General features: G+C 50.1%; 1 protein-coding gene and 1 long non-coding RNA gene across 11 annotated transcripts in view; one reads left to right on the top strand and one right to left on the bottom strand.

The window, feature by feature from the left end:
• Window positions 1-20,172, bottom strand: part of PLA2G4E (phospholipase A2 group IVE) — a 58,627-nt gene that overhangs the window by 19,196 nt on the left and 19,259 nt on the right. For 4 of the 10 annotated variants that reach the window (XM_072809340.1, XM_072809341.1, XM_072809342.1 and 1 more), the window contains 4 exons: window positions 9,123-9,195; window positions 3,087-3,223; window positions 1,243-1,374; window positions 199-239 (listed from right to left, as the gene is read on the bottom strand). In XM_072809340.1, coding sequence (XP_072665441.1) covers window positions 199-239; window positions 1,243-1,374; window positions 3,087-3,223; window positions 9,123-9,195 — 383 coding nt within the window. Of the gene's footprint in view, window positions 1-198; window positions 240-643; window positions 1,162-1,242; window positions 1,375-3,086; window positions 3,224-9,122; window positions 9,196-14,615; window positions 14,728-16,445; window positions 16,568-20,172 lie in introns of those variants that run through there. The other 6 variants (XM_072809343.1, XM_072809345.1, XM_072809344.1 and 3 more) reach the window with 4 other exon arrangements.
• LOC140623181 (uncharacterized) lies at window positions 2-7,878 on the top strand. Its single transcript, XR_012022844.1, has 3 exons — window positions 2-78; window positions 388-4,654; window positions 5,486-7,878. It is a non-coding gene; the product is annotated as an uncharacterized lncRNA (long non-coding RNA).

Here is a 20,172-nt window from a genome sequence, read left to right on the forward strand (position 1 = left end):
AGGAGAACAGGATGAATAGGGGTGGGGCCGAGGCACCAACAGTATTTAGAAGCTCCCTCCCCTGATGGGGTGCCAAGGGTAAGAGTGGGAGAGAGGAGGGGAGCAAAAAGGCAGATCAGGCTCTGAAATGCCTGCCCAGAGCCATTTGGGAATCAGGACTTTGGGGGGGGGGTTCCTAGGGAGTTGGGGCCTACTCACCTCTCCTCCAGCAAGAACTCTACCTCCAGCTCTTCCATGCCCTGGCAGGTGGATAAAGGGAAAGCATTTGTGAGCTGGGGCTGCACCTGTTGGCCCCAAAACAAGTCCCTTTAGCTTCTACCCCCACCCCAGCTTCCCATCACTCTCCTGCCTTCTTTTTTTTTTTTTTTTTATTCATGATAATCACAGAGAGAGAGACACAGGCAGAGACACAGGCAGAGGGAGAAGCAGGCTCCATGCACCAGGAGCCCGACGTGGGATTCGATCCCGGGTCTCCAGGATTGCGCCCTGGGCCAAAGGCAGGCGCCAAACCGCTGCGCCACCCAGGGGTCCCTCTCCTGCCTTCTTAAAGGGCTCAGCACCTGGGACAAAGATCTGAGATAATATCTCCAGCCAGCTCAACTTAGAAGAATGGGGGCCCCTTCCCTCATCTATTCCTTCATACCTCTTGTCACATAATTTTAGGAAGCTGTGATTTCACTGGACTTTAATTTTTCTGCCAGGATGTAAGCCAGGCAAGAGCAGGGATACTTGTTCCCTGCTGTGTCTCCGGGGCCTGGGACAGTGTCTGATACATAGTAGGAAATCAAGCATCTGTTGAATGATTGAATTGATAACATCCTGGTCTTTTTCAGCTCTGGTTTTCTCTGATTTGCAGACTTTCCCTTCTTTACCCTCATCTGTCCTCTGTACCCTGGGCTATCTTAGCAGCAGGAGTCAGGGAAGTAAAGGAGCCAGCACATACTCCATCCCTATTTTGTACTGTGAAAGGTGCTAAGTGCCTTAATTATGTTTTCCCATTTTGGTGCCACAACAACCCTGCAAGGTATCATCATTGCCCTTAGACATATGAGGAAACAGAACACAGAATTAAATATATTCTGCAAAGTTACACAGCCAATAAGCATAGCACAAGGACTGAACCAGCAGTACTATCTTTTCCTGAATTGGTGACATAGAGAGAAGCTCCTAGAGTGGAGCCATGGAAATAACCAGCTGCTCCTCATGAGGCAGGAGGCTGAGGGCCTGGATACCTGCACCCACCTCTGGGTTGAGTGGGAACTTCACATGGGTTTTCTTTCGGAAGCAGAGTTTGGTGAGGTCATAGAGAATTGTCAAGAGATGGTCATCTGGTGTCAGTGTGTCTTCATCACAGACGCTCAGCTCTAGCACATTCTAGGGGAGAAGAGAGGATACAAGTCTGGTTACTTTGTTTACATGGACCCATTTCCCTAGCAAGGATGTGGGTCTGGGTATGAGACCAGCACAGAGGTCCCTGTTCAGGTGTGAGAGTCATTTGTAGAAAAATGAGCTCAGAGGGGATAGTGTCTATACTCTCCTTTCCAACTCTCTGAAGACTTCCTGACCCTCTAGGGGGATGATGGAAGGGCAGAGGGAGCAAGACCCTTGCCAAGTCATAGACTGTTCAGCACTGGGGCCCTAGATGCTAAAGAGAGCCCATTAAGTGCTAGACAACCCAAGTCTGGGAAGCTAACATCTTAAAGCTCCAGGAGAGTGATGTGGCAAATTATGAGGATTCTCATACTTGATGAGCTTGGAGTGAAGTGTTTGAACTCTACCCTTTGGTTCATCAGCCCCTAAGGAAGTCTCATGGGTGGTCCCAAAGCTGCATGGCAAGAGTTGGGCGGCTACTATAACATCTAACTGAACACTGAAGTCAGTGATTTTAGGTGATGTGGATTAGCCTCTGAGGTCTCTTATTCCAAGGATCCTAGGAGATGTGGGTTGGGACCGGGTTTGCCTCTTTGGTCCCTATCAGGTGGTTAAAAGATAGCTGGAGGTTCCTTGCTGAATGAGATCTGTTGACCTTGTAATTACTAGAAACATGGACGTGCCCCAGAACCAACTGCATAGATTCATACGAGCAGCCCCATAGATCTTTAGACAAAGGAAGTCCAAATTCTGATTTCAAGATGGAGTCTGAGCCCAAGTCAAGATCCCCTTTCCTCACCAAAATGATACATATGATAGAGGAGATAGTTTTCTAGTAACCAATATAAAGCCCTCCTTGAAAGCAAAAAGGACTTATCATGAACCAGAAATAAAGAATCACTCTAAAATATGGAAGCAATAAGCTGGAGATGTGAAGCCTCAAGTGACCCAAGACTGGGATTGATACCTCCATGATGAGGCCAAGTTTGTTTAAAGAGCACTCTGTCGAGGGGGTGCCTGGGTGGCTCAGTTGGTTAAGTATCCAGCTATTGATCTTAGCCCAGGTCTTGATCTCACAGTCATGAGTTCCAGTCCTATGCTGGAATGCTGGGCATGGAGAAAAAAAAAAAAAGGCGAAGAAAAAGAAAAAGAAAAATTAAAAAGAGCACTCTGAGGTTGCTGAGGTTATAGCTCAGCATGTCCGAGGGAGAATTCTCCCACAGGGGAGTCACCATATATCTGAAGAAGGCCAACACCATGAAACAACAGCCCAACAAATGAAAGAACAGATACTCAAGGAGCTAGAAATAATAAAGCCTTCTAAAAAGGAGTTAAGATAGGGAAAATCCTCTGGCTGGAATTAGACTGGCCTTGGACCTAGTGAATAGAATGGCCCTTTCCCTCCATGTGTTCTCTTACTAGAAGCATGTTCTGCAAGCATGCTCAATTTTTGCAGCTGGAACCACCAGGTTCCAGCAACAATTAGGTAGAAGGTGAGAGAGAAAGGAAAGACGATAGAGGATGAATAGACTCAGAGGGACAAACATGAGGCAGGCCTAATGAAGGAGTGGGTGAGTGAGAAGATGGGTCACTAGAAGTAGGTGGAAAGAAAGACAAATAGAAGAAGGACACATAAGCAAACAGAAGGAAAAGCAGGCATGGGGTGGGATTGGAAATGTCAGCATGGCTGACACAGCGTGTCTTGCAAGTCTCACCTTCACTTGGCTCTGGATCTGGAAGCTGAAGGTTTCATTCCACTCTGGGTTTGGGCAGTTGGAGATGGTCCTAGTCCTCAGCCTCTCACGAGAAGCGGTAGGCAGCCAGAGGCTCACAAAGCAGTCTGTCTGGCTCACTGTCCAAGGAAGACAAGAGTGGGGAAGGGTGAGGAAGCAGCCTGGGTCCAGGAAGGAGAGAGTCAGAAGGAAACTTCAGGCAGGTCACTTTCAGAGCAAGCCTTTGTCTTCAGGCCTTTGTCTCCCCTCCTGACTCATGGATCTGACTCTCCAGAGACCTTTTCCCAGAACCCCTGAGAAGGCTAGAGCTTGCAGGCTAGAAAGTTCTCAGAGGGGGATTCAGGTCCCACTGATCACTCTCAAGGACACAGATAGCCTCTGGCTCTTTTCAGAAGCATCCCAGCTCTCTGAGCTAACACCTGCTAAATTGGAACAAGGTCTGACTACACGGTTTTTCCTCTGCCAGGGGAATATCTGGAGGACAAGCTCCACAGGGTCCAGTCCAACTCTTTCCTTAGCCCAAGATACCAGGGAAACCACAGTAGGGTACTGCTCTTCCTTCGGGCTGCTGAGAAGCAAGGGGACATAGTCTGCTGTGAGTCTGCCCAGAGGGCCAGGATGGGAAAAGACTTGAGTGGAACAAGAGTTTAGGAGAATCTAGAAGCAGGGACCACCATTTACATAGAACTAATGTCTCTACTGCACCTAGCCAGGCTCTTCATACCTACACTAGTCTCCCAGCATGAGGCATGTGACCCAAGAAAGCCTCACATCTAAGGCCATGTACTTTTTTTTTCTCACTTGAAATGAATAACTCCAATGTGATGTTGTGGGATGTGCTCTGGAGAAGGGACAAAGGCTTTGTTCTTTTTTTAAAAATATTTATTCATGAGAGACACAGAAAGAGAGGCAGAGACAGGCAGAGGAAGAAGCAGGCTCCCTGCAGGGAACCTGATGTAGGACTCCATCCCAGAACCCCGGGATCACAACCTGAGCCAAAGGCAGACACTCAACCGCTGAGCCACCCAAGTGTCCCAAAGGCTTTGTTCTTAAAAATCCCTCCCAAAGTAGGGGAAGGACTCTCAGATCTTCTGGCTGGAGCAGCAGAAGGCATAGAGGTGAAAAAAAATAGCAGCCTAGTGTGGCTCCCTCCCTCCATTCTACCTGGGAGGAGAGAGAAACAGGTGCCATGATGGCCCTTGTCACTCTCCTGACAATGTGCTGGGGTAATTTCCAGGGTACACACCAGGCATGTAGAAAATGGTAAAAGTCAATACAGTCTCCAGTGTCAGAGAATCCTCTAGATGGTGGAACTGGTGTGAAGATAGGAGTTTTGTTCTAATAGGCCTGACCAAAACTACTAGTTCAAGTTATTAGTAGCAATGCCCGGTGAGAGTAAACCTGGGCTGTCCCCTGGGACTGACTCTCCACCCATGGTTTGCATCATAAGCATCCCTAGTCTCTGATTTCCTCTCCGATGTCTGATTAATCTTTGAGGGCTCGACGTTCAAGGGAGTTGGAATTCACGGCCCTCCTCCCACTGAATAAAGGTAAGATGGCATTGCCTCTTAGGGGTCATAATTGCTTAATCCAGACACAAAGAATGACCAAAACCCAGAGTAATCTACAGAAAATGATGACCTCATTGTCCCCACCCATCCCCTCCATGGCCAATCTGCTCCTGCTTGCCATCAACTCAGGTGGCCAGGCCAGACGCCAAGTATCATCCTTGGCTCTTACATGACATCAGTTTAATTCCATTGAGCTCTCTGGCTCATTCACTTCTTACTTGTACTGCTACTGCCTCGGTGCAGGGAACCGTCACCTCTGCTGCTACTTCCCGACTGGGCACCCTGTCTCCTGTCATGCCCTACTCTAATCTTTTCTCTCAAGATAAATCAGAGGGATCCTTTTAGAGCTGACCATGTCACTCCCAGTTTAAAATCCTTCAACATCTGCTATCTGCCCTCAGGAAGGAGTCCCAAGCACTCAACATGGCTGCCTCTCCCGCTTCCCCAGCCTCAGCCTCCTCCTTCTACCCTCCCTATCACCCAGCCCCTGTCCTGCCCCCAAACACACACATATGCATGCACACACACACACACACATGCACACACACACACACACACAAGCACTTGTACTCACCCTCTACATTCCAGCCAAACCCAAACATGTGTGGTCTCAGAAGTGCCATGCTATCTTGCCATTCCTTTTTGTCTAGAACATGGTTCTCTTCCACTTTCACCCCACCCTTCCCTTGGCTAGCCCCTTCAGGTGTCAAAAGGAACTTCCTCTGGAAGCCTTCCCTGAGCCCCCAAGTCTTGGCCAGTGTCCCCCTTATACACACACACAGCTTAGAATTTCTGCTCTTCTCTTGGCAGAGCACTGGCTATACTGGACCAAAGTGCAGGTCAGAGCATCTGCCTCCACTGTGCCCCAAATGCTGAGAGGGCCTGGAGACCATGAGTCAGCACTTGCTAAAAATTTGTTGAATAGAGGAATTGAATGGAAAAGCCCAACTTCCTGCTTTAGAGCACTGTATCAAATTCTGGGCTGGGTCACCACAGACATAGGTAAGCAGCTCAGATCTCTATTTGCTCTGCTTATAGGGATACTCCCCAGGGATCTCCCAGGACCCCTCCTGGACAACCCCCATTCCTCCTCAACCTGAAATACTTTCCTAGGGTCTTCCTCCTGTATGGTAGGGAACCTGCAGGCAGGGATCCCGCTAACTCTATACCCATTTGCTTAGCATAATTTGGCCCTGAGAAGGCCCCTTTGCCTCTAAAACCCCTTTCCTATTATCAGCTCATGCCTAAAATTCTCCCATTAAGCCCATTAAATAAAATCTCAGTATTTTTGGCGTAAGTTTTAAATCTCTAGGCAAGGTGTGACTTGGAAGAGAGGGATGAATCGGATACCCCCAGTTCCAGCATTGATTTGTTTTTCAGTTCTAAGAGACCTGGTCCCACTTCTATCCACAAGGTTGGGAAGGGGAAGGAGAGTACAGCCGAAGGAGGGGGAAATCCTGGGAGAGGGAGAGATCACTTGATGGAGTGAGGCCAGCAGGGGCCCAGAGGATACTCTGGGGCAGGCATCATTAGCTAGAAGGAGAGAGATCGGCATGTTGGCTATGATGAACGGTTAAGCAATGCTGACCCAATTTTGAGGATTTCGGAGACTACAGGGGATTTCCTAGGCACAGACAGTTCTAAGCCTTGTTCCTCTTGGAGTGATAGAGGGCTTGGTCATTGAATGACACACCTTCTTTCCCAGAATATGGGTGGCAAAGATGACTCAGTGAGATCTATAGATGTTGAGGACACTATCTTCCTAATACCTCTGGAGACACCTGCCTCACATTTGTTGGCTTGAGTTTTAACTTGATTTTCCCAAGAGAATAAAAGCTCTTGGACCCTGGGAGGTTTCCAGGGCTCCATCTTGTCCTGGCCCCGGGCTGGGTGGAGCACTCTTTGACAAGGGAGTCATCCCCCAATCTCATTCCTTTCAGACTCCTTAAAATCTTGGGAAACTCAGACACACACTTGGGGACTGAACCAGTGTGGAGCTCATTTTTGATCCAAGCTAGAAGGGAACAGTTTAGGGCAGGAGTAACCCAGCACCCAGAAGACGTTGGGATAGTTGCCAATCTCATCAGGCAAGGCAACAACAGAGCTCAGCTGAGGGGATTCCCAAAGGGGATCTGGAAACCTCCCAAAGGCAGTCTCTGCGCCAGAGGGGCTTGTGGGGAAAGGGAAGAGGAGGTTGGGGGGCCAGACCTCAGTCCATTTGTCTGATTGCCTGTGCCCCTACCCCCCACCCCAACCTCTGGGATGCGCAGGGGATGGGTGTGGCTGGAGAAGACAGAGGAGCTTGGTCAAAGGGAAGGTCTGCACACACAGGCGCAGGCATGCCACAAGTGTGCAGCCTGGGTGACCCACAGGGTTGGGACAGACACACCTGGGTGGGGGTGGAAGCAGAGGAGTGCAAGCTGTGGGTATCCTAGGGGTGAGGGGAGTGGGTGAATTCTGCCCAGGGGTGAGTGAAGTATCTGTGTGACCCACTGTGGCATGGGCAAGAAAGGCAAAAGAAGTGGCCAGGCCCTGCCCAGGGAACACTTCTCAGATCACTCGCTGGTGGCCTGGGAGGCCCCGAGAAACCAGAGAAGTCCCTTGGTCTCCTGCCAGCCTCCTGGCAGAGCCAGGCTCAAACTGACACTGGCTGGCATGGGCTCTGAACACTTTGGCCTCCAGGGGGGCCAGCTGGAGTCCTTCCCTACGCCCTGGTTTTCCCTCAGCCCCAGGGCCCTCTCACTTCTGTTTGCATAGTGGCAACAGTTTGTCAGCCTCTCCCCACCTATGCCTATCGCCCCCAGAAAGTCATGCGACCCCTTCCTTAGGAACTCAGGTACCCTATCACTTGGATTCCCAATCCTCCTCTGCCTGGCCCCAGCCTGCTTCTCCTGCTTATCCCCTCTACCTCACCCCCCTTCCCAGAGTCCAAACACTAGGATCAAACACTGCTTCCACTTTAGGCAATCCTTAGCCTCGGTGTGCGGAATGGGCCTCAGCATTACCCTGGGGTTGTTCAAAGGAGCAAGTGCTGTTTGGAGGCCTGCCCCCGGCCGTGCTCACAGATGCCTTGAGGCCTCTCTCTCTCTCCCTCAACATGGCCTCTCCCGCAGATCGGGCGCCCAGGACCTCTGGTCTGCCCCTGTCAGACCCCAGGCCCTCAGAGCAGCCTTCCTTAGCTACTCTCGGCTTTCAATGTCCTCCTCTAGTTCCTTTTTTTTTTTTTTTTTTAAGATTTTATTTATTTACTTATTTATTTGAGAGAGAGAGAGAGAGAGAAAGTGAGCAGGGAGGTGGGAAAAGAATCTCGAACAGACTCCTCGCTGAGCACATAGCCCAGTGCTGGTGTGGTTTGCTCTCCCAGAACCTGAAGATCATGACCTGAGCCCAAACCAAGAGTCAGATGCTTAACTGCTTAACTGCTTAGCTGACTGAGCCACCCAAGGGCCCCCAGTTCTAAGTTCTATAGTGGTAGGTTCAGAATGTCATCTCCTGTTACTAGTCTGTAATTGCTTTGGGTTAAATGCACACTTGGTAACATGGCTCTCTGCATTCTGTCTCCCCGAGGCTCTCTCTACCTAGCTGAATCCCAGGGTGAGGGCAAGAGGAAAATGATGGAACTCTGGGGGAGCTTGGTGGCTCTTAGGCCATGCCTGTGTAGTCACCAGTCAGTGGGGACACCTAAGCCATGGGGCTTTGACACAGAGCTTTTTCCTTCTTGAGGGCCAAGCCTCACTCTGGATGGAGCAAGTTGAGAGCAGCATCGGGAGAAGATCTGAGTTCTCCTGATTTCTCGAATTCCACCCCAAAGATAAGCATGAGGGGAGTATCCTGCCCACCCAGATACCTTCACTTCTCTCTTAAGCCAAAGACTTCCCAGGGCCCCCATAATCTGGGAATGCAGCCAAGACTGGGTTGAAAGTGAAGTTAAGTCTACAAGAAAACACTGCACAAACAGCCCTGGTGAGTCCGACCATATCCATGGGGCTACACTGCAGAGCTGGTGCTATGTGGCTTCTGCCATGAACCCCAGAACCCAATTTAGGACCCATGCACTGAGAAAGGGCATTGGGACTAGGCTGACAGATGGGCCTCTCCTTCCACCTCTAGCAGCCCACAAACTCATGCAGAAGCAAGAGGGGCCCACCATGGGAGAAGCTGGTGCTCCTAGCAATGGGTGCTAGAGGAGGGGGAGTAGGGAAGAGAGAGTGAGGTGAACACGGTTCTCAGACCCAGGTGGTCTGCAGGGGCCAGTAGTGCCAAGGTAGCAGGTGAGAGGAGGGGCCTGGAAAAATGATATAAACCCCAAAGCCTGGAATACTACCTGAGTATAGCAATCACCCCCACCCCCACCCCCACTGCCACTCCTCTGATGTTTCTCCAGCCAGGGCCTGACTTAATCCAGGTCCCATGAGCAGAGAAAGAAGGAAGACAGGAGGATACTCACCCATATCAGCCTGTCGGACATTTCTCATCCGGATGACCTTCACGGTCAGGAGATGGCATGGAGACAGCCCACCCTGTGGTTGGAGAGGATAGTGGGACACTCTTCAGGCTATGACTACTCAGCAGCTCCAGAGCCACGGGCTCCCACTGCTCATTCCCAAGAAGTCTCCTCCCATTCAATCCGCATTCTGGGCCCCAGAGGATCACTGGTCCCCAAGGCTTTCTCCTCGCCCCACTGCTAGGAGCCAACACACCTTGGAAGAGGACAGCTTCAGGCCTGTTCTGTTCACGCTTCATCTGTTTGAATCTCAGGATTTGAAGCCCCTTCCCTGAAAGTTTGACCCTGGCTTAGAGGAGTCTATTTACCATCCACTTCCAGCCTGTACCCATGGCAGACGACACTGGACTCCTCCAGCCGACCAAAGGACCATATTTATAGAGGCCTTTGAACTATAGAACCCTTTACACTCCACATAGTTCACCCTATGTTGCCAAAATCACGTTACAACTTTTTAAAAGGATGCAATTCTTCTCTATTTAAAATATTATTGGAGGGTGCCTGAGTTAAGAGTCTGACTTTGGCTCAGTCATGATCTTAGGTTTCTGGGATCGAGTTCTGCATCAGGCTCCCTGCTGGGCAGGGAGTCTGCTTCTCCCTCTCCCTCTGCTCATCCTCTTTCTCTCTCTCTCTCAAATAAATAAAATCTTTAAAAAAGTATTATTGGGGTTTTGGAAAAACCATAAAAGTATGAAGAAAAAGAGTCTCCAGCATCCCATTATTGATGATCACTATTATCATTTGTTTTTGTTTTTGTTTTTAATGTTATAATTATTTTTATTTTGAACTCAAACTGTACACAGATAGTTCATCTGTTTTGGCTATTATCAGAGACAACACTGCAATAGCTTGCTAGCATCTACTGAACACTTACTATTTGCCAGACACTATTCTTACATTTTTAAATCTTCATAAGATCTTTATAACAGATATTAATTTTTTAAAAAGACTTTTTATTTATTCATGAGTGACACAGAGACACAGGCAGAGGGAGAAGCAGGCTCCCTGCAGGGAACCTGATGTGGGACTTGATCTCAAGACCCCGGGATCACGATCTGAGCCAAAAGCTTAACCACTGAGCCACCCAGGTGCCTGAGGTATTAATCTTTTTTAATTGAGATAAAACTGACACATAAAATTATATTGGTTTTAAGTGTACAACCTAATGATTTAATATACAGATATTGCAAAATGATTACCACAATGAGTTTAGTTAATACTCATTATAGTGAAAATGATCTTCTTGTCATGAGAACTGTCATCATGTTGATGTCTATCCTTGCAGCCTCTTCTGGGGCTTCATTCTAAACAGCCACAATAGAACGACACCTGGAAAGGCTGCTACCTAGACCCTGAGATAGAATTAGGGCCTCTTCTTCCTCAATCCCCAACAGTTTCCTCAGAATCAGAGCCAAAGCCAAACTGACAGTTATAAATAGGCCTGAGGAATCCTTTGGTGAGGTTAGCTCTGAATGTTGGGTATCTTCACAATTAATAACTTGATCTCACAGGATTCTGTTTAGCTATGTGACTCAAGTCAAAGGCCACACACATCACTTCTCTCCTGGTTCTGGAAACATGGCTAGGCCTTTGCCAGACCCCCCTCTGGGCATAATGGGCTCCTCGTTTCTCACTCCCCAGCTGGCAGAGCCGGTGTCCTGGTCTGATCTGGTGAGGAAGCAGGTGTCATTTTTCACGCAGGAGAACAGTTGTGGCAAAGCCTGTTCCCACTGGCCTACTTTCTCAGAGGGCAACGACAGTTCACATGGGCCGCCAGAGGCCTCAGGGCATTTCCTAGTGTTGAGGGGCTCTCGGCCATCACCGTCCCTCTCTTGCCTCCCAGAGGGGCTGCTCTGCCTGGCCCCCTTACGTCTAGTCTGGAAGGGAGCATTCACAGCTTCCAGCAGGACCTCACTCGAGGTCCTCCTGCCCTCCAGGAAGAGTCTGCTGCTGCCATGTAGCCCTGGTGCCCTCCAGTGAGGCTGCCCACCTCTTCCCACTCTAAGCCAACAGCGCTAACCACCTCAGCCATGACCTGTTGAGCGTCTGCTATATGCTGGGCGTTGTGAGTCTAATCTCTACATTCCATCTTGCTCAGTCCTTACAATGACCCGCGAAGCAGTTATTAGCCTCACTTCACAGATGGCGAATCTGAGCCTGTGTTCTCTGACGTCTGAAACTCAGCTAGAATCAAGAGGACCTTAAGTGTGAATCTAGTTCTGATTCAAGCTCATAACCACGACCATGGTGTCACTTTACTTGAAAATGACCTTTACCTTTCAACACAATGACAGGTGTCGCTTGCCCCTCATGTCCTCCTCCTCCTCCTCCTCCAGCTTTTCCTCTTAGAACCTCTTTTCCTTCTTTTCACTCTGAATTCCCCCCAGGCTCCAAAATAACCCCCAAACTCTGATAGTCCTTCTACTTGCAATGCTTTCACTGGCTACATTCCTGCCAACATATTCCACAACCTCCCTCTTTTAAGGAGTCCCACCAGAGCCTAAGGGTTTTTGAACGAGTTCCACTCCCAGTAGCCACAGAAGGCTCCCGTGTGGTCTACCTTGAGTCTCAAATCACAGTTTCTAGCTCTGCAATTTATAGGAGAGACCCAATTCCAAAGCACTTTCTTGCCAGCAAGGGGGTTGGGAGATAGGCCAGAGGGGTCAGGCTGGGAGGAAGGCAGTGGGAACATGGGACTCAAGTCTTGGGCCCAGATGATCCCGATGATCAGGTTGGTGAAAAATGACCGTCTTGGATAGAAATGAATGTACCCATTTTGCTTCAGATATAAATAACCAGCTCAACTGAAGTGGTGCTAGAGATAAGCGAAACTTCATGGCCCCAGAGGTAATTGATACACAGTAAAAAGATCCAAAGGAATAAAGCACAGTGTCTGTGGCTGTACAGCTGGAAACCAGAAACCAGCGATATTATGGGACCCAAACTTATGGGGTAGTTTACGGTGTGGTAAGGGGAGCCACTTTAAGGACTCAGACAAGCTTGTCCCTGGATGGGAGGCCTTGGCTGGTTATCAGGGAGAAAATCAGAATATTTAACAACAGCCATGGCTAGGCATCATGCCAGCTGGGCTGCAGCCCTGCAGCAGGGATGGATGAGGATCCTTCAGTTCATGGGGCATCAGAGGGTCCTGGGTAAGGACCAGGGAGCACTCAGGGTTTGGAGCTCCAGGCAGGGACTGTTCGGCAAACAGTACAGAAGTGTATTCAGATATGATAATAACCAATACAGCTGCGTGGGAAGGGTGGGCTTGACGGCTTTCAGGGAAGCCACGTGGGAGAAAGGGCTCTACAGCTCAGGCCAACAGACACACCCAGCTCTGGCTCCAGCCTCTTCCCTGGCCTTGATTCCCGGGGCTGATCTTGCCAGGACTCTACTTCCCCTTGAGACCTACTCAGGACAGGCAGATCTTGCCAGCTCATATGGAAAAGATGTCCCGCCTTGACCCTCAGGACTGGCTATTAGGCAGTTCACTAGTCCCCCTTCCTACCCCCATATTTATAGGTAGGACCTTGGTGGGGGCTGGGGAGCGCAATTCCCTGAGCTCTTCCTATGCACCAGGCCCTGGGCCCGACCAGGCGCACCACATCTGTTCTCATTTAGCCCCCCAACCACACTCTGAGGAGGGTGGTGTTATCCCAACTTTGTGGAGAAGCCTGGGTTTAGAGAGACTGCATCTCACACAAGGGCACACAGTACAGAAGCAGCAGGGCCAGGACTCAGGCGCAGATCTACCTGACAGCAGGGTGGCATCCGGGGCGCGGGCTCTCATAGTGAGTTAACCAAACTGGCTAAAGCTAGCTCTGGGTCATGCACTGGACTACTTAACAGCAGAGGCAGGAGTAAGCCCTCCGTTGCTGATTCAGGGCTCTCCCTGCACCCCAGGTCTAGCTGTCACCACAAATCCATCATTGGAACAGTTACCCATGGGCTTCCAGGGGCAGGCTCCCAGGTAGGGGTGGGAATTCGGGAGGTTGGGTCTGACAACCATGTTTCAGAAGTGGTGGGTGTGATACCCACCCCCAGGCCAGGTGGACCCTAACCAAACCAGCCCACAAGGTTTGGGTGCAGGAGAGGGCAAGACAGCTCCCAGGGAGCCTGTGGGAACTCCCTCCTCAGGGCTTCTCGAGGCAGGCCTGGCTGGTGATGCCGCCTCCTCCTCCCCAGAGAGCTGGGTGTATACATCCCACCAGTTCCTTGCAACATCTGTGTCAGAGCTTCGAATAGCCTGGTGATAGCTTCCAGTATGTGTGGGCCTTCCCTCAAAGGACATCACTGGGATGAGGACTTTATGGGACCTCAGAACATTTCCCAGCTGTCTGAGCAACATCCCAGACCAGGGGGCTCCTGGGAGGAGCTACCATGGCTCTTTCCCTTTGTATCACACAGGCTAGGTGAGGGTCAGGGCAAGAAGTCCAGCTCTGAGTCACAGACCCTCTGGGACCCGAGAGGGACAGGCATTGTTCTCAGCTGCTTCATTCCCTGCTTCAGGCGCTCTATCGCTTCTCTGGAAGCTCTCTCCCAGCCCAGGTTCCAGGGGCTCAACTAGACTGGGGAGGCAGGAACAACAGCTGACCAAAGGCTCTTCCAGTCCCCTGAGTGCTGTGGGGAAACGTGGGCGCCCCCCAGAAGGTGGTACCTGTCCTGACCATGGCAGCAGGGCACCAGGCACCATGCAGCTCGGAGCTCTCCTCCTTGGGCTCATTGGAGGCTGAGTGGGGTCTCCATCTTCCACCCCGAAAGGACAAGACACTTTCAGGCCATTGCTCATCTCATTCAGTGAGTCAGTGTGGCCTGGGGGAAGGGCCCGGAGAGGAGAACCGGGAAGAAGTAGCTGCTGACAGTCCGGGCCATGGCATGCCCATGGCAAATTGGAAGCTTGAGGTAAATGAGAAAGCTGAGGCAGAGCTGGTCCGGAGCCCTGGAATCCTGGCCTTGAACCCAGAGTCTCTCTAGGAGGCCCTCAGGAGTCAGATGGTGGGCCCAGGAGTCTTGACCACAGATCCAGCTGAACTTCCTGGCTGATATGACAGGTTGGCAATGCCACCAATCCTCATGAGACACCATGCCGCACACTTGCACAGCATGGCAAGGATGTCCACAGGGTAAATGCCCGTTCACCGCTAGCTCAGGCAAGCATGGATCCACCTCTGGCAGTTCCCAGCACCGTCTACCCGGGTGCTGACCTGGCCCCAGATGGCCCTGTGCCACACACAGCACCTTGTCGAGTCCGTGGGTACCCTCAGCTGAGCCATCCACCCAGGAGCCCCAACTGGACCAGCCCACACCCCCAGTGCTAGGTGGGGGCTGCCCAAGCCTAAGTGCTCCGTGTCTGGAGTCTACAGTTCTCCCAGCCCTCCCCGTGCCTGCCTCCTGCCCTCAGCCGCCAGCCCCACCCACCCAGCACTTCTCCCTCACCTCCAAGGCACAGGGGGCTGAAGGCTTGCCATCTTCTGCTTGGCATAGGTCTGGTAGGTAGTGGGAGAGCCAGGCAGGCATCTGCTTCTGGAGCATCGTGGCAGCTCTCCAGCTGGGTGGCAAGATTGGGAATTTATATTCTGACTCAGAGCTCCGCCCTCTGGACACCTCTCTGCTGTGGCTGGGATTGCATGGGGAGGGGTTATGGTGGGTAGGCAGATGGGGGGTGTGGGGGGCCTCAACTCTTTAGTATCAAGGGACTCAGAGGCCTTCAGATCTTGGAAATGTAGGAACCAGCAGGTGGTCCTGACCCTTGGGGTCAGCAGTCTGCTGGCCCCCAGAAACTCAGAGGCAGCTGGCTGTCCAAGGGAACGGGTGGTGAGAACAGCATGCAGGACCTTCACAGTTCTCAGGTTAGCCCAGCCAGGATTTGGGAAAGCCTTCCCTCTTTAGCTTATCAAGGTCATGGCTCAGAGATGTCCTTCTGGGCATCTGGGGGAATGGGGAGGTGGTATGCTCCCTCCTAATTCCACTTAGTCCCACAGCTTCATACCCAGGAGCTGTGGACAGGGACCTCGTGGAAGGCAGGGAGGTCAGGGCTCCCAAAGTTAGAGGGAGAAGAAAAAATAATTGCCTGAATCCTTGGTGAGGAAAGGGTCAAGTGCAAGTGTCCCCAGCTCTCCCTCCTGGAAGGCCAAGTGGAGAGAGGGTGTGCCCAGCCTCTGCCTATCTCAGGGCAGCTTAGAGGATGCTCCTGCTCCACCCAACTGATCTCTATCTCGGCCTGATGGCTGGCTCACTCAGGGGCCTGGTGAGGTGACTTCGCCTGCTCGGCTGCCCAGCTGGGTACACTGGGAGTTTCCTGCCTGAGCTATCGCCCGAGGCCCTACAACCGGCTTTTCTGGCCCACATATTAAAGCGATTTTGTGAAATCGAGGGTGAGATCTGAACACAGGGCTGACTAGGCCCGAATGCATGGATGAAACCCAATCGGTGGTATCTGGGGGACCCTTTCCTGTGCCAGGCAGAGGTGCCCCCACCCTGCTCCCCTCTGCCTGTCAGGCCCTCCAGAAGGTAGATGGGGCCTTAGCCTAAACCCCTCTTAGTGTGCATCCTTCCCTTCCCTTACCATCTACCCCACTGCCAAGGACACAGACTCAGTACCCACACCCCTCAGTGGAATCCATTAAATTCAATTTAGTTCACACACTTAGTATCAACTGTATACATGCTACTAAGAAAGGAAATTCGAGGCCTGAAGTTGCTGATAGTCCAGGTGATGGTGGGTGGGGGTGGGTGGGACAAATGCATTCAACCCCTCAGAGGCTGAGGTCCAAGTCTCCTATGGTAACGGGGGCATCCTAGAAGAAGCAATACAAATCCTTCACATTTGTAAACATCCGTGGTCTACAGAGCTGTGTCACATAGCTAATAACTGGCTAGGGGGCCCAGAAAATAGGAGGTGGATTTGGCTGGGAGGCAAAAGAGTAGATCTGGGAAGACTTCATGGAGGAGGTAGCACCTGACTTGGGTCTTAGAGGACAGCTAGGATTTCAAAAGCTAATGAGAGGTGGGAAAGGTATGCTAGGAGGAAGGAATAGCATGAGCAAAAGCAGGGAGGCCAGAAAGCAGGGTATGCTCAGCTATGCAAGTACTCTGGTGTCAGAGTAGTAAGGTGTGGAAGGAGATGTGGGGGTGGAATGTGGGATACAGGGAATGGTGGAAGTTGGGCAGAGAGGAGGGACGCTTTGTGAAGGAACAAATCTGGCAAGATACATTAGGGCCCAATAGTTGTGACCCTCAAAGTCCAAGCTTTAAATTTGAACTTACTCTGTAGGCAATGAAGAGCCATAGATGGTTTCTGAGCATGAGAGCGATGCAATCAGAGCTGAATTTTACGAAGGCAACACTATTGCTATTGTGGGCAGCCCAACCCACAGCACTACAGTGCCCTGAAAGTGAGGGATGAAGGGATGGTGAGTTCTGGGGCACCTCCTCACTGGGGTTCCCTCTTGTCTTTCCCCTCCCTCCACTCCTTTATCTTTGCCTATCAAATAGGCCCAGGGCAAGCCCCAAACTCCAGAGCATTCCCTAAAGCCTGGTACTTGATCCTCTTTTCACTGAAGAAGCCCAGCCACGCCCCTCTCCATCCATCCAAGGTAATGCATGGAAAAATCTAGGTCTCCAACCCTTGTATTTCCTCGTCCATAAATGCCTTGAGAGCAGGGCCTCATTTTTAGCTGAATGGAATCAAACTGAATAGGAGGCTCACAGGAGGTGAACTGGAGTGCCTTCCTCTGCACCCTCTGCATAGCTTCTGACCCAGGTGGGAGCTGGTGCAGTGGCAAACTGAGTGGACCAACCTCCCAGCAGGCACTTACTTACTGCCCACTGTGTCCCCAGCTCTGCACTCATTGCTCAGGGCCGTCTAGAAGGAAACAACGAAGAATATATGATCTAGTGAGGGGAGAAGAGGGAGCTGAACTCAGGGGTAACCAGTCCAGTGTGGGGCAGGAGGGGAAGAGGACTCCGTGGGGATGGTGGGAAGTGTGCTGGGAAGGTAATGAGTGCCAGTCCCTGTGACTGGGGAAGGAGCGCATAAACCTCCTCTTCTCATCTAACAGGCCTCTAAGGAACATACAATTTAAGCTAAAACTTAAGCTCTTGTTAAACAGCTGATGCTCCAAGCCAGGTTCCCTTTCTCCCCTTGTCCCAGAGTCACTTTGGGTGGAAATTCCAAAGCTGCTGCTGCACAAAGTGGAAGGGACTATGCTCCTTCCCATCCCACCCCTCTCCTCCTTGATGAGCAGGGAGCCTGAGATCTCCACAGAGCCCTCAACCTGTGTCCTTGGAGGGCTCTGCCTGTGGCGGAGGCTGGGGCCTTGTTCACCGATTCCCATTGACCAGGGTGACCTGGACTTGCCTCTCACCAGCAGCCCCCTTGGCCTCAGGTAACCCAGCACTGAAAAGTACATTTGTTCTAGTGGTTCAACTGACAGCATTCCCCCGAGAATTCAGCAAGGATAAATTCCTCCCCTTTCTTCTTTCAAGATGCCTCTGGTATCTATGCCCATCCTGTCAGTGGCATCTGTCTCTTGGCCTCCTCTGACTCCCAGGGATTCCTCCCCCACACACCTGGCTGGCCAGTGAACTTTGTAACCACCCCTCCAACCTGCCGTTCTCCTGCTCAAATGCATCCGATGCTTAGCCATCCTTTGCCAACAAATTCCTTAAAGCAAGTAACAGTCCTATGTGTATGTGGCATTTTAGTATATGATAAAGGAAATCTTTCAAATAGGGATGAAAGGGTGGACTATTCATTATTGGAAAAGCTAGCTTGCCACTGGAATAAAATTGTTAGCTCCTAACTTGATAACTACACAAATTCCAGACAGGTTAAATACCTAACGATTAAAATAAAACTAGAGAAGATTTAAAATAAGATATTGGAGAATATTAATTTAATATAATATTGGGATGAAGAGAATCTTACTAAATAAGCCAATAAGGATATATCACCAGATTTGAAATACAGAAACATAAAATTTCAGTAAAGCAAAAGATGCCACAAGCACACTGCTACATGCAAAATACATCTTAAATTTCCTCCTCTTAATAAATATCCATGGGTAACAAGCTCACCCTTAAAAAAATAATGGTAAAGAGGAGAGTCTTGCCCTACCAGATTCTGAGATAAACTATAAAGCTACACTTAAACAAACAATATGCTGTTGGGGCAAGAACTGGACCAATGGGATAGAATTGAGGGATCAGAGACATGCCCTATATTTAAGAAAACTGAATCAATGATAAAGTCGGCACCACAAATCAATAGGGAAAGAATAGGTATTTAACAGATGATATGGACATGAGTGGCTCAGCAAATAGAACAAATTAAACAGTATCCCCACTTAATTCCATATTTTTGAAAAATGGGCTGTAAATGGGATCAACATCTGAGATGCAAAACTATAAAGTTAATAGAAGACAACATAAGAGAATCTATTTTTGATCTGGGGGTAGGAAGGATTTCTTTAAGATTTTATTTATTTATTCATGAGAGACACACAAAGAGAGGCAGAGACACAGGCAGAGGGAAAAGCAGGCTCCCTGTGGGGAGTCTGATGCAGGACTCGATCCCAAGATCCCAGGATCATGACCTGAGCCAAAGGCAGATGCTCAACCACTGAGCCACCCAGGTGCCCCTAAAATAAGGATTAAAACATGGAGAGGAGAAGTAAGTGGCTTAGGTCACCATGGTAAGTGACAGGTTTGGGAGGCAAGTCAGTCTGACCTCAGAACTTCTGGCTCTAAAAATACATGCATCAGGAGATGTGTGTTAGTATGTCCAGATGTGTAAGAACCTCTGGCCAACAAGCTAGACATGATTCCATTAGGATGATGAGGAAATACAAAATAAGCATAAACATGACAAGAAAGCACCCTCATCCCAATGTAGGTAATCCTTATATTCTTAGTGTTGGCAGTAGATCTGGCTCACAAATATGTTCCATTCTTCCCCTTTATAGCAAGATGTTTATTATTTTCCAGCTCCTGACTCTCTCCCACAGAGCGAGACTGGCTGGAGACTTTTGCACACTGCGTTCACTCTTTGTCCCTGGTCACGTCAGTGAGAATGACGTGGCCATTGTCTCAAACTTGACTGAACACAGTAGGGTTAAGGGTTGAGGGTCTAGACTTTAAAGTTTCATAGACCTGGATTTGAATGTGGCTTCTGCTACTTATTGGTTGCATGAACTTGGCTCAATTTATCCCTATACACTTGAAGATGGGAGAACTTGAGTTTCTCCATCTGCAAAATGGAAAGCATAAGGATTTCAACCTCATGGGTTGGTTACAGAGACTAAAGGAGATAATGCGCTCAGCACATGGCTGATCTTCAGTTAGCACTGGTTTCACCAAAGAGGTGTGATGCGCAGGATTATCAGAGACACCTAGACATCATTCCTGCCCAAGGAGCTCCCTCCCGTTTTATTGGGTGAGACAGGAAGGTCACTCAAGTGGTCTCAGGATGATCCTGTCACATCTGAGGAGAGGTGTGAAAAATATGCCATTCAGAAAACACAGCCGCCCAGGGCCTGGGAGGTCAGAAGAGGCTGCCTGGCATAGGAAGAACTTGCACTTGCCTTTGAAGGGTAGAGCCTGATGAATAAAGCAGGAAGGGGCATTTGTCTCAGGTGCGAAAACATGAGCAAGGGTACGAAGACTCAGAAAGGAGATGAGAGGAAGTCCTGGGTATCAAGTTTAAGAATCATGGTTTTTGTTGGCAGTTTGAGAAAGATAGCAAATCCCCCTCCTAGGGGTAGAACGGGTGACCATCCTCACTGTGTAGTGTGGGTGAGCTGGAAGGCAGGTGTGCCACCATTATTAGCTTAGTATGGACCCTCAGGGGAGGCCAGGGTCTACAAAAGGCCTCTGATATACCTCTTCCTCTTCACCTGTGAAGAATGCTCTGGGTCTTGTCTCATCCACATGCCCTAGTGGCTCCAGTGCCTGCAGATGGCTTCAGATCCTCTAGCTGTCACTCTGGACCTAA

The sequence above is a fragment of the Canis lupus genome, chromosome 32 (genome assembly GCF_048164855.1).
Source record: "Canis lupus baileyi chromosome 32, mCanLup2.hap1, whole genome shotgun sequence".
Classification (NCBI taxonomy): Eukaryota; Metazoa; Chordata; class Mammalia; order Carnivora; family Canidae; genus Canis; species Canis lupus.